This window comes from Indicator indicator, chromosome 24 (genome assembly GCF_027791375.1).
Source record: "Indicator indicator isolate 239-I01 chromosome 24, UM_Iind_1.1, whole genome shotgun sequence".
Classification (NCBI taxonomy): Eukaryota; Metazoa; Chordata; class Aves; order Piciformes; family Indicatoridae; genus Indicator; species Indicator indicator.
Window position 1 is genome coordinate 13,248,029 of NC_072033.1, and position 12,429 is coordinate 13,260,457.

Consider the following 12,429-nt stretch of genomic DNA (forward strand, 5'->3'; position numbering starts at 1 on the left):
CCTTAAGCTAACAGGATGGAAGAAGCCCGATCAAGTTAGGTTAAGAGTCTGCATCAGCAGGTTTGGCTCGGTGCGCCGGGTTGCCAACCCTAAGTGGCTGCAGAAACCTCCTCCTTACCGCCTCCTCCTTACCGCCTCCTTCCCCCCTCCGCCGGCACTAGTCGCCTGCAGCGCAGCCTCCCAGCAGCCAGTCCTGGTCACCGGCCGCCCCCCGTCTCGAAACGGCTCAGCGCTTCCCTCGCCGCCCGGAGCCGAATTGTGTCAGCGGCGTGCGAGTAGCTGCAGAGGAAGTGGGGCAGAGGGAAAGAAAGGGAGAGAGGTAAGGAGAGAGGGGAGTCCCTCCCTGCCCTCATCTCCCCCGTCTCTCCGCCGCACCACCGAAAACAAGAGGCCCTCCCCGCCCAGATCCACTTTAGGGGCAGCCAGACCCCCTCTAGATGCTCACAGACCTCCTTTAGATGCCCCCAGAACTCCTTTGATACGCTCAACCCCCCAGACTCCCTTCACCTGCCGGGAGTGGGGCATGGTGGGGGTTCCCGGGCATGCGGGGACCTCGAAAACCAGAGGGATTGCACCCGTAAATCCTGTAGGACCCCAAAACCTGGAACTCCACAGGTACCCCACAACCTCACAGAAGAATCCAGATACTCTGTGGACCCCCCAGAGACCCCTAAGCCTCACCAAGACGCCTCCTCAAAACTCCTTCGGGACCCTCCAGAGAACCACCTGGGTCCCCTGAAGGGAATATCCAGAGGCCTCCAGACCCCTTTTGATGCCCCCCCAAACATCTTTTGATACACCCAGACCCCCTTTAGAGGCTGCCAGACCCTTTTTGAATCAGCTCCATGCACCTCGGCTCCATCAAACTCCGCTACTTCCAGCTCTGCTCTGCTCCGTCCGGCTCGGATCAGTTCGGCTCCTTCCGGCTCCACTCGTGTCCATCCCATTCCGCCTCCGTAGTTTAAGCGTAACAAAGCTAAGACCCATGCGCCGAATCCGTGGCAACGCGCCGCTATACAAGGCGTGCGCGGAGTCCATAGCAACGCGCCGCTCCTGTCCCCATAGCAACGAGGGCTGCCATGGCCAACTCACTAAGAACCTCGCCGGGCCCATTGCACCACGGGTTTTGACCTTCTAAGATACTTTTCAGAGTATAATTGATACAGGGGTTTTATTTTAAAAGCCTTTTTTAGCTTTAAATGAATACATACTTTTAATAGTTATATAAAAACAAGAGGTTTCTGTCTGTTTAACTCCTCACACTAATATCTACAAGTTTAAACAGTTTTTAATTCTTCCCCCACTCCTCTTACCGACTCCCCGAGAATTTTTCAGGCATTCAGGGCGTTTAGAGACGAGGCAGCAGCGCTGAGGAATAACGGGCGGCGCACGCCGCTGCGTAGCTGCAGTACCGACAATTGAACACACCGTGGCAGCACTGAGCACTGACGGGGCGGCACACGCTGCTGCGTAACTGCAGTGCTGACAATTGAACACACGGTGGCAGCACTGAGCACTGACGGGGCTTACAGCACTAGGACGGGGGACAGTGGTTTTAAATTAGAGTAGGGTAGAGTTAGAGAAGGGAGGAATTTCTTCACAATGAGAGGGGGGAAACACTAGAGCAGGATGCCCGGGGATGTGATGGAGGCCCCATCCCTGGAGACATTCAAGGTCAAACATGAGGGGACCCGGAGCAACCTGATCTTGTTGGAGATGTCCCTGCTGACTGCAGAGGGGTTGGACAAGATGACCTTCAAGGGTCCCTTCCAACTCAATGCATTCTATGATGCTATTACTTGTTTCCAAGTGGGTCAGAGCTGGAATATGGCAAGGTTTTGTGTGCTTAAGACTGAAATTTGGGGCCAAGGAGGAGACTGAAAGCAGGTCCTGGGCTGTGGTGTACAGTTGCTGGGACTGCTCTGGGGAGAGGAGCTGGGAATTGCTCAGGTGGTCACTTTATAAGGACAGGAGTATTCTTTTTTTCCCACAAGTAATGGATAGCAGTGGATTCCAAGTTAAATGTGGGAATTCCGTGGCTTGTGGGCAGGGTTCTTGTCCCAGCTGGCATCAACTAGTAGCGTTATTAGCTGTGTTTGCTGGGCCAGCAAAGCAGTGTTGATCAGCTCTGTGTATATCCCAGCCAGCAGCCCCACAGCCCTCCTGTCAGCCCTAAGTCCCTAATAAACTGGGGTCTGGGACTTCCCTGCTTTGTATGCAGCTCCCTAAAACACATTGTGATTGTGGGGGAAAAAGGGAGGGGAAACCATAGAAGCAATGAGCTGAGTTTGGGATTTAATCGCAGGCTTGATTAGAGCAGATACCAGCATGCCCTGAGGGCATGATTAAACCGCAGCTGGCCCTGTCTCGTTTTGGCACATGTGAAGTGAAGCAGCAGACAAAGGGGAGCTGGGCTGGCAGTGGGATGGAGAGGCCTGATGGGGGCTGCCAGCATGGGGTGGCCTTTGGGATAGCGAAGTGTCGGTGGGGACGTGGTGGGGCGGGGGCAACACGGGGAAGAGCTGGACAGCAGCTGAAGTAGGATTTTCAGGATCGCATCCCCAGGACAAGCTGTGGGATCGACTCTGGGAGCTGTGCCTTATTGTCGGCTTTCACTAGATGGCACCAGACACCAGTGCTAGTGAGGACGTGCTGGGCTGGGGCACCCCCTTCGCCCAGCTACCCCGCGGCGGGGGAGCCAGCCCCGGGGCGACGGAGCATCCACAGCTATGAGCTAGGGAGGGAGAGAAGGGTGGGTGGGTGGATGGATGGATGGATGGATGGATGGATGGATGGATGGATGGGTGGATGGGTGGATGGATGGATGGATGGATGGATGGATGGATGGATGGATGGATGGGGATGGGTGGATGGATGGATGGGTGGATGGGTGGATGGGTGGGTGGATGGGTGGTGGATGGGTGGATGGATGGGTGGATGGGTGGATGGATGGATGGGATGGATGGGTGGGATGGGTGGGTGGATGGGTGGATGGATGGGGATGGGATGGATGGATGGGATGGATGGATGGGTGGATGGGTGGGGATGGGTGGATGGGTGGGTGGATGGGTGGATGGATGGATGGATGGGTGGATGGATGGGATGGGATGGGTGGATGGGTGGATGGGTGGGTGGATGGGTGGATGGGATGGATGGGTGGATGGGTGGGTGGATGGGTGGATTGGGTGGGATGGGTGGGTGGGATGGGTTGGATGGATGGGTGGATGGGTGGATGGATGGATGGGATGGGTGGATGGGTGGATGGGGTGGGTGGGTGGATGGGTGGGTGGTGGATGGGTGGGTGGGTGGATGGGTGGGATGGGTGGGTGGATGGGTGGTGGATGGATGGGGTGGATGGGTGGATGGGTGGGGTGGGTGGGATGGTGGGTGGATGGGTGGGATGGGTGGATGGGGGTGGATGGGTGGGATGGGTGGGTGGGATGGGGGTGGGTTGGGGTGGGATGGGTGGATGGTGGATGGATGGGTGGGTGGATGGGTGGATGGGTGGGTGGATGGGTGGATGCGTGGGTGGATGGGTGGATGCGTGGGTGGATGGGTGGATGGGTGGGTGGATGGGTGGGTGGGTGGATGGGTGGGTGGGTGGATGGGTGGGTGGGTGGGTGGATGGGTGGATGGATGGATGGATGGATGGATGGGTGGGTGGATGGGTGGATGGGTGGGTGGATGGGTGGATGGATGGATGGATGGGTGGATGGGTGGGTGGATGGGTGGATGCGTGGGTGGATGGGTGGATGCGTGGGTGGATGGGTGGATGGGTGGGTGGATGGGTGGGTGGATGGGTGGATGCATTCATGCATGCTTGGTGTCAGGCTTAAAACATGAAATCACCTGGTACGGAACAATGGCCTCCCAGCATGATAGGGGTCAGAATGCGCCTCTGGAGATCACCTAGTCCAACCCCCCCGATAGAGCAGGGTCACACACAGCACAATGTCCATGCTGGTTTTGAAAGCCTCTAGAGGAGACTCCACCACCTCTCTGGGCAGCCTGCTCCAATAAAAGTAAAGAAGTTTTCCGCAGGGAGCAGATGCTGTTTGGTGGGACACAAGGTGTCACTCAGGAGCTTTTTGCACCCTGCCTAAGCCTGGGGCTTGGCTATGCTCAGACCTGGAGTCATGGGACCAAGGGCTGCTGGCTTCCCTTTTTGCCATCCCTGGAAAAAACACACTGGCGAGCCCTGGCCTGGCTGGGAAATTGCAGTGTCAGTAGCAGCATCCCTGGCATTGCACAGCTCAGTCCTTGCTGCCAAGGAAGGAGGCTCACAAAGAGCTTTCCATGAGCAGTGTGGGACAGGGACAGATCTGCAGGACTCTGGGACAATGGGCACTGCCTACATAGCACAGTGCAACAGAGTCCAGATGGTCCTGTGCACAGAAATGCCCTGGTCTAGGTTATTCTGTGGGAGTCTGCAACAGAATCAGATTTTAGATTTCTCTCCTCTAGACTTGCTATGGATAAAGCACCATCAAAAGTCCTTCAGATGGATGTCTTCCCTCACCCCCTGCCACAGCTTCTCTGCAGCTGAATCCAAGCCTTGCTCCTTGGTATTCTCTCTTGGAGGTACAGCCCAAATGAATGCCTCAACCAGACCCTGGCACCAGCTGGGAGCACAACACTGTGCTCTCCAGCCCGGGCAGCAACTGAATGCCAAAGAATTGCTTAAAAATTAATCCAATGCTTGTGTTTCTCATCAAAAGTGCTAAATTGTTGGTGCGTGGCCCAGAAAGTCTGTTTGGGTTGGCCAAATACTCTCCTGGTTATTTCATAAATGACTTTACAAAGAGATAAACACAGTCACGGAATCATTAGGGAAAGTGGACAATAATTAACAGTTCTCCAGTAAGACAAGGCCCAGGGGCTCCAGGGGCTGGGGCAGAACAATGACAGCAGGCTCAGGAGCTGCCTGCAGCACATAGGGGTGATGCTTGGACTTGTGCAAGGAGCCCCTTGCCCTGCCCAGTTGTGAAATCAGGGACTGTCCCAGCCTGACCATTGCAGGAGCATGGGATATTCAGCTGCAAGATGCCTTCCCCTGGGGCATTCCCAGCACCAGTTTTCAGCACATCTTGGGTTCCTGCAAGCACCAGAAATCCTAAGAAAAAGCTCCAGGGACCTGTTACACAACATGAGGGGAACATTGACCCATTGATGGGAAATGGAGTAATTGCCCATTGCCCAAGAGCACCCAAAGAAAACAACTTTGCCCAGACAGTGTAAGTCTCCTTGGGAAGGAGAAGACAGAAGCCTGAAGGGTAGTGAAGTCTTTGCCTTCTGTGTAAGGACAGCTGGCATCAAGAGTTAGGGCTCAGTGACACCAGGGATGTTTGGCTGATGACTGTGCTGTGAGGAGCTCATGCTCCTACACTGCTGAGGGCAGCCACCTTCTTCCAGAGCCAACCTGCTTCCTACACAGCAGTGGCCACCCAGAGAAGAACTGGGGTTCAGATGACCCCCACAGAGCTTGGGAAAGACTCACCCTTGGCTAAGCCAAAGCTGCTTTCCCCACACCAACTTTGGGGCTGGGGCAGTTTTCCTCTGGGAAAACCTTTAAGCCTCATCCCTAGGAAGGCATAGGCAGTCCCATGCTGACCTGGACCAAGCTGTAAGGTTTGTTTTGCTGTTCCATGTGGAAGCAAGGTACAGAGGGAAACCCGCATGATGAACTGCCAGAAAGAAACACAGCATGGTCATCATCATAGTATCTCCAGGAGAAATGCCCCTGCCCAGGAGAGCAGCTCCACTGCCTCCACCCTGCCTGAGGGACAGTCTCCCCTTGGCTTGTCCCTCAGCCCCAGGTGTGGCTGCAGGGGAGAGTTGTGCAAGAGAACTGCTTTTTGAGCAATCGAAGGATCCTGTTTGTATCTTGTGCAAAAGGCTCCCGGAAACCCCACGCAATGGCAGAGGAGAAAGGTACAAACATCAGCCCCATTCCCCACCCCCATCCTCCCCAGGGCTTTAAATGCCGGTGTCCCCCAGCCCTCCCCACTCACACCTCTTGGAAACGCAGCAGCATGAAGTCAGTGGTCGCTATCCTCTTGGTGGCGATGCTCATCCTCGGCACTGAGCTGCCAACAGGTACGAGATGACCTAGGGTGAGGTTCAGGGGGAGAAAAGCACAGGGGCTGGGAAGGAGCTGTGTTTGCTGGGATCCTCTGGGATGGGGCATTTGCTGGGGGTAAACTCCCCAGGGCTCCTCAGCTTCCAGCAGTCTGGAGCAAACATCTCCCTCCTGTTTCAGGCAGTGCCTGGTCCTGCCCGCCCGTCCGCATCACCTGTGCCATGCTCAACCCTCCCAACAAGTGCCTGACGGACCGGGGGTGCCCGCGGTACAAGAAGTGCTGCCAGACCTTCTGTGGCAGGAGATGCATCTCGCGCCCATCGCCCTTCTCCTACGGTAGGGGCTGGAGAGCACCCACCTTGGCCAGCAGAGCCGGGATACGGTGACGGTGGCTCTGGGCAGGGAGCTGTGTCCAGCTGCCAGAGCCCTCTGCTGCCAGGCTGGTGTAGGGCAACTGATGGCCGGACCTGGGCTGGGGTTGCTATGGGCACCAGACTCAACTTGTTATCTCTGCCTTTCCCCAGCGTGAGCTGCTGTTCCCAGAACAGACCAAGAGCCTTCTCGCCCTGCCCGTGCCACCCTGGCACCAGCCAGCTGCCCATGCCTCTGCTAAGGCTTGTCCTGCCTGATGCCAGCACCTGGAAGGATGGGAACAGCCAGCAGCCCATGCTCAGGGGCCAGCTCATGCTGCAGGACCACTCCCTGACAGCTGCCATGCCGTGATGTGTGACCCCTGCCCACCCTCTTCTTCCTCTTCCCCACTGCTGCTCTGACAAATAAAAGAGCTTGTCCCACGGATCTTCCTGATGTGTGACTCCTTTCCCCACCTCCCTCTGCCCTTCTCCAGGCCTGTCCTGGAACATGCTCCTATGACTGCTTTCACCACAGAATTTCTGCCTGGGGAACAGGATGAAAACAGTCTAGCTGCAAACCTGGAGTGTGGTCAGGGGCTGGCCACCATCCAGAGGCATACAAAACCCCAGAAGAAGTGATGGGAAGGGGCAGGGGCAAAACATGATGGGACACTATAGGAGACTCTCCTGGAAGGATAAAAGGGGGCCTGGAGAGCAGCATGTTCCCCCAGACACATCCCAAGCCTGACAGGGCTGTGGAAGAGGACTGGCACTGCCTGTATGGGGGCAGGGGAATGCAGGAGGCAGAGCCTCCCTGTGGGTTCCCTCCTCTAGAGGGCAGAGGAGGTGGGCTGTACACAGACCCAAACTCCAAATGTTACTGAGCTGGTGAGGAAAAATCAGTTGAAGAAAATTGCCTGGGAAAGCTTCAAGCCAGGGCACAAACCCACAGCACTAAAGGGGTCCCTGTAATTTTGGTACAGCTAAGTGCTGGCAGGGCTGGGCAGAACAAGGGCTGGGGGCTCATCAGCCAAATTCAGAGTAAGATCAAACCTTGCTTCTGACCAGTGCAGTGCCCTGCTGGGGCAGGAAATATCTGTGCCACCTTTATGCAAACCCACCCTTCTGAGAGGGAAACCCTGTGCCACACACACCATGGGGACAGGGACAGAGCCCCAGCATTGCCCCCAGCCGTCCCTGCCTGGAGGCAGCCCAGGCTGGTGCAATGGCCTAGGGCAGAGAAGCCAAATTAGTCAGAGATCATAACCCCCCTGCTGCAGCAGGACCAGCCATTACCAGGCATTAAGCAGGCATTTGCATACAGCCCCATAATTTGATAACACTGCAATTATCTTGGCTTGTTAACAAGATTAAATTGCTAATTGGTTTGATTAAACACAGAGCTCCAGGCATGGCCCTCTGCAGCCCAGTGGCTGCTGTGCCCACTGGCTGCTGTGCCCACTGCAGCAGCCCCTCTGTAGGGACAAAGGTGAGGCAGCAGCCCAGGAAGGGTTCATCCCCTAAAATCTGCTGCCTAGGGCCTCCACATCTGCTTGTGATGGCCTGGAGAGGTCCCTCTGCCTGCCCTGAGGCAGAACTAGCTTTGCCTGTGTCACCCCTGTCACCCAGCTCCTGGCTCATGCAGGTAGGAAGAGATGGCTTTGGGACACACCTGATCTGCATCCATCCTGCTGCTTGCAGTCTGGGAGCACTGCAAGTGAGGAACCCCTGAGGCAATGCCTCAACTGCATCCATCCACCTGCAGTTTCATCAACAAATCCTCTGCCCTCCTCTCCCCAGGCACAGCGTCTACCACATTACTCCCAGCAGCACCCAGCTCACTACCACAGCTGTATTGGGGAGCTCTCATCACAGTAAATTAGACTCCCTTGGACCCATCCCTGCAGCCAGACCCACCCAGGAGGAGCTGGGCAGTGCACAAAATATGCACAGGGCAGCATCACTGACTGTAGTGAGCTCCTGGCAGTGTGCTTCGACCTAAGATCCTGTGGATCCACGTCTCAGGCAGGGAAGAGAATTCCTCTGTGTCCTAGGTACAGGTTGGAGGGACAGCAGGAAAAGCAGCAAGGCCTCTGCCAGAGAGATGTTTCTATGCTTGTTCTTGCTGTGTTGTCTGCTTTCCCCAGGGCTAGAGCAGCCTGGAGAAGGAAGGGTTTGTTTTCTCTGCCTGTGGCCTTACCACACCTCAGGACTCACTGCTGCGGCACCTTCTCCTGGGTTGAGCCCACCAGGTCTGGTGCTGGGAATTTGGCCAAAATCTTCACTCAAGGGTGTTTGGGTTTGAAACCTTCCTCATGGCATGTCACAGCAGCAGCAGGGCAGGGAAATGCTCAGCTCCTTTTGCATGCAGCAGGTCTGACTTACTGCATAGTCCTTCAAAACAGGGGGGCTGGGGCTAATCTTAGACCAATCCCAAAGGAAACATTCAACACTCCCTGACATCCCAGGGGATGGGAACTAGTACAGTCAGGTCCCAGGCTGTCACGGCAGAGGCTTCCTGCTGTCATAAGGAAGCCTTTGAGACAGCTGAGGTAGAAGCTGTTCCTTCTGTCTGGCTCCAGCGCATCACCCCAGCTGTGCACTGCACCCAGCCCCCCAGCATGGTGGGCACCCCCAGAGCAGGGAGGCCTGGCAGGGGATGGGACTGCAGTCCCAGAGCAACCCATTATGATTTCTCTCTTACCTAAATTGCTGCCAAGCCTTGCAAGCTGCTTGTGATGAAGCCCTTTCATTTGGTACAGGAACAGCTCTGCATGCTCTGTGATGGCCAAGAGACAGCAGAGCTGCACCAAGCTTCTTGGCTCCATCTTCCCTTCATCCCACCAGAAATCCTCACCAGGCTGCTCTCCACTGCAGCCACACCAGGTTGCACACCCAGGAAGCTTGTCACATGATGGCAGGAATACCCTGAGCTATAGAGCCAAAAGGAAAGGAAGGCAAAAACCCAAGACACTGGCAGCACCTTGTAGCTGGGGGAAATCCTTGCATGCCAGCAATCCATTGTCCCCATAAAAAAAGAGAGCAGAGGAGACAGAAAACTCTTTCTTCTGCAGTAAGCCACACCACATGTGTGAGAGAGAGCTCAGCAGGAGGCTGTGCAGCAGGTGCAGGCAGGGCTGTGGCTCCCTCTCCCATTCCCAGAGTGCCTCAGACAGGCAGCTGAGACGTTACAGGACCACAGCTCTGGCAAAGGCTGGTCAGGCACTTGAAAACTTACACGAAGCAATTTACAGAGAAGGAAGCACCAGCAGTGAGCAAAGCACTCCCCATAGGCACCTGCCCTAAACCAGCCCCTGCTCACACACCAAACAGCAGCTCAGATCCTGGCTCACAGCTCACACCCATGCTCTGGGCAAGGTCAGGGTCATAAATCCACCTGCACCCCCAAATCCACCAGCACAGACACCAGGGTACCTGCACACCTGCTCCCAATGGGGCCAGTCCCCTGCAGAGAGACTCTCCCACAGCAAAGTGCCATGGAAGAGGAGGGTGCACTATTTATGTTATAGGGCAGCCCAGACAAGCTTTTGCCACCCCCTTGCTCCAGCTTTGGAGGGGAAACCACTTCCCAGCTCCTTTGGGTACTGGCACCAGCTCCCCATTAACGCCAGCAGCATGGTGCAGGGGAATTCCTTCCGCCCTGCCTGTGCCAAGGCACACACACAGATGCTCCTTTCCCTTCCAGCTATGTAGGTTAATAACATGCAACGTGACTGCAAGACACGGGGAACCACAAAGCTATGTCAATATTTAGCTTTTACACGTTTGGCTAATTAGAGAGCAACCTGTGATACCCTCCAAAGGGGGCCCAGCTCCTCTCCCTCCCCTTCTGCACATTCCCAGTTCAGATGGGCTAAACACCAGGTCATTATTGCTGGAGTTCGCTGGTCACAAATGGTCTGTCCCAAAATGCTGTTCCCAGGCACTGGATGTCAGAAATCATTATACTAAATAAAGCTTCATGAATGATTCATGGGGCTGGGTTTCACATTAATCAGGCAGAGATGGGCAAAAGCAGTACAGCACTGCTGTGCCATGGGGTCTTGCACAGGCAAAAGGAGAGGTTGGAACTTCAAGGCACGAATCAGGGGTATGGTGCAAATCAGAGAAAACACCCTGGTGGAGCCTGACTGAGAGAGAGCAAAAGCAGACAACAGTCCCTTGCCCAAATACCTTTCTGCTTCAAAAGTTGCTGTGAGTTGATCAGGTTAAGGAGCCCGGGGCTGGCTGCTGTGAGATGCACGACTGCTCCTCACATCAGCTCCAGTCTCCAGCACGGGGCTGAGCCAGCACTCAGAGCTCATGTGCTGGCTCCCTGCCTCTGTTCACGGTGCTCAGTAAAAACAGATTTTTTTTTTTTTCCTGAAATGTCATCAGGAAGCTCCATTCAGGACCCAGCCACACAGAGCTCCTATCTGGATGCCAGTCTGCATCCCAGCACAGTCTGCCCACTAACATGTATTTTCTTGGGATGCAAATGCTCCTTTCCACTGCTCCAAGGATTTGGAGAAAAGGTAGATGTGTCCTCTCTTGGTACCTGAATCTACCTACAAGGGCAAGCTCTGAACTGCATATCAGTAAAAGACTGTGGGGTGCCCTCAGCACCCCTGTCAGTGGAAGGGGTGATGAAGCATGGGATTCTCTGTGTATTTTGCAGGAATTAGTGTCTGTGCCTCTGCCAGCCAGGCAGGCTCAGCCACTGAGCTCCATCCTTGGGGCTGTCCCTGCATCTCTGGCTGCTTCTCTGCCACTTTCTCAAAAAAGTCTGGTTAAAAAAAACCTTAAAACTGCAAAAATGCATTGACAAGCAGCCATGACAGCTGTATGGCCAGGAAAAGCCATAGCTGGTGTGGCAAAATCTGGGCTCTGACATGAAGACAGTGGTGATCCTCCATGCAGCAGTGGAGGAACACCTGCCAGGAGGCCAAGTAGCTGTCAGACATCCCCGCTCCCCTCACTGTGTCTCTGCAGCCTTCCTGGGACTGGTGGTGAGTCACCAGCCCTGAATCATGGCAGGGCTGACCTGCCACTGAGGGCATGGAGGTGAACCCAGCCTGGGCCCCCAGAGTCATCTTGAAGCTCTGGGGTGACACACCATCCTGATCCCAAACACTCCAGCATCTTTTTGATGCTGTAGCTCCATCATCTCCCAATCCACCTCCTTGGACTGGTGTGCCCTGCCCATGCAGGGATGATATCTGCAGGAGAGAGAGACAGAAATGAGATGGAGAAAGCCATCAAGCTCCCCAGCATTCTTCAGAGCACTGAGGCCTGAAGACTTTCTGCTGCCAGAGCCCCTCTCAGCACTGCCAAAACTTCCTGCAGGGAGTCTCTCAGATCACTCTCAGCACTGCCAAAACTTCCTGCAGGGAGTCGAAAAGACATCACCCTTGCATGGTCAGATGAGCCTCTTCCCCTCATCCCACACCTCATTAATCTCCTGCTGCAATTGCTCCTGCACTCATCCTCTTCTAGCACAGCAGTAAAACTGCCATGGGAGCTGGGTGCTCACCAAGAGTGAAGCTGCTGTGGCACAAAATAATGAGAGTGACAATTCATCAGCTATTTATAGTTGTGGCTTGAAATGCATAGCTGTGTCATCACAGCCAGGCAGGGAGTGAAGGGGACCAAACCCAGCAGCCACCCTCCATCCCTGGCACTGGGCAGAGGCAGAGCCCCAGGAGAGGTTGTCTGCCCCTGCTCCTATCAGTGCCACCCCTTCACCTGTGTTGCTGTGGAATGAAATCATCTGCAGGATCTCAGGGAAATGGCATCTCCCTTTAGCCTAACCCCTTTGTTGCATGGAGGCACTGATTTTCTCCATGTCTCTTTGTACCCTCACTAAATACTGATTTATAAGGCAGTGCCATGTCCAGGGCAGCACAGGGGCAGGGGACAGGCTTCCTTGCTCCATCCTACCTGGTCATGCCCAGCACAGGCCAAGGGCCACATGCTCCCTCTGTGGCTATGGCCATG

General features: G+C 55.2%; 1 protein-coding gene across 1 annotated transcript; it reads left to right on the forward strand.

The window, feature by feature from the left end:
- The first annotated feature begins 6,029 nt into the window (after positions 1 to 6,029).
- LOC128974964 (elafin-like) lies at positions 6,030 to 6,822 on the forward strand. Its single transcript, XM_054391743.1, has 3 exons — positions 6,030 to 6,096; positions 6,260 to 6,415; positions 6,604 to 6,822. Exons 1-3 carry the CDS (start codon positions 6,033 to 6,035, stop codon positions 6,606 to 6,608), a joined length of 225 nt encoding a protein of 74 aa, XP_054247718.1. The 5' UTR covers positions 6,030 to 6,032; the 3' UTR covers positions 6,609 to 6,822.
- The last annotated feature ends 5,607 nt before the right edge of the window (positions 6,823 to 12,429 follow it).

Excerpts from the sequence above, each read along its gene's own strand:
- LOC128974964 (XM_054391743.1), top strand. The coding sequence starts at position 6,033 with ATGAAGTCAGTGGTCGCTATCCTCTTGGTGGCGATGCTCATCCTCGGC. Across the intron at positions 6,097-6,259 it reads CGGCACTGAGCTGCCAACAG|GCAGTGCCTGGTCCTGCCCG; the intron begins GTACGAGATGAC and ends CTCCTGTTTCAG.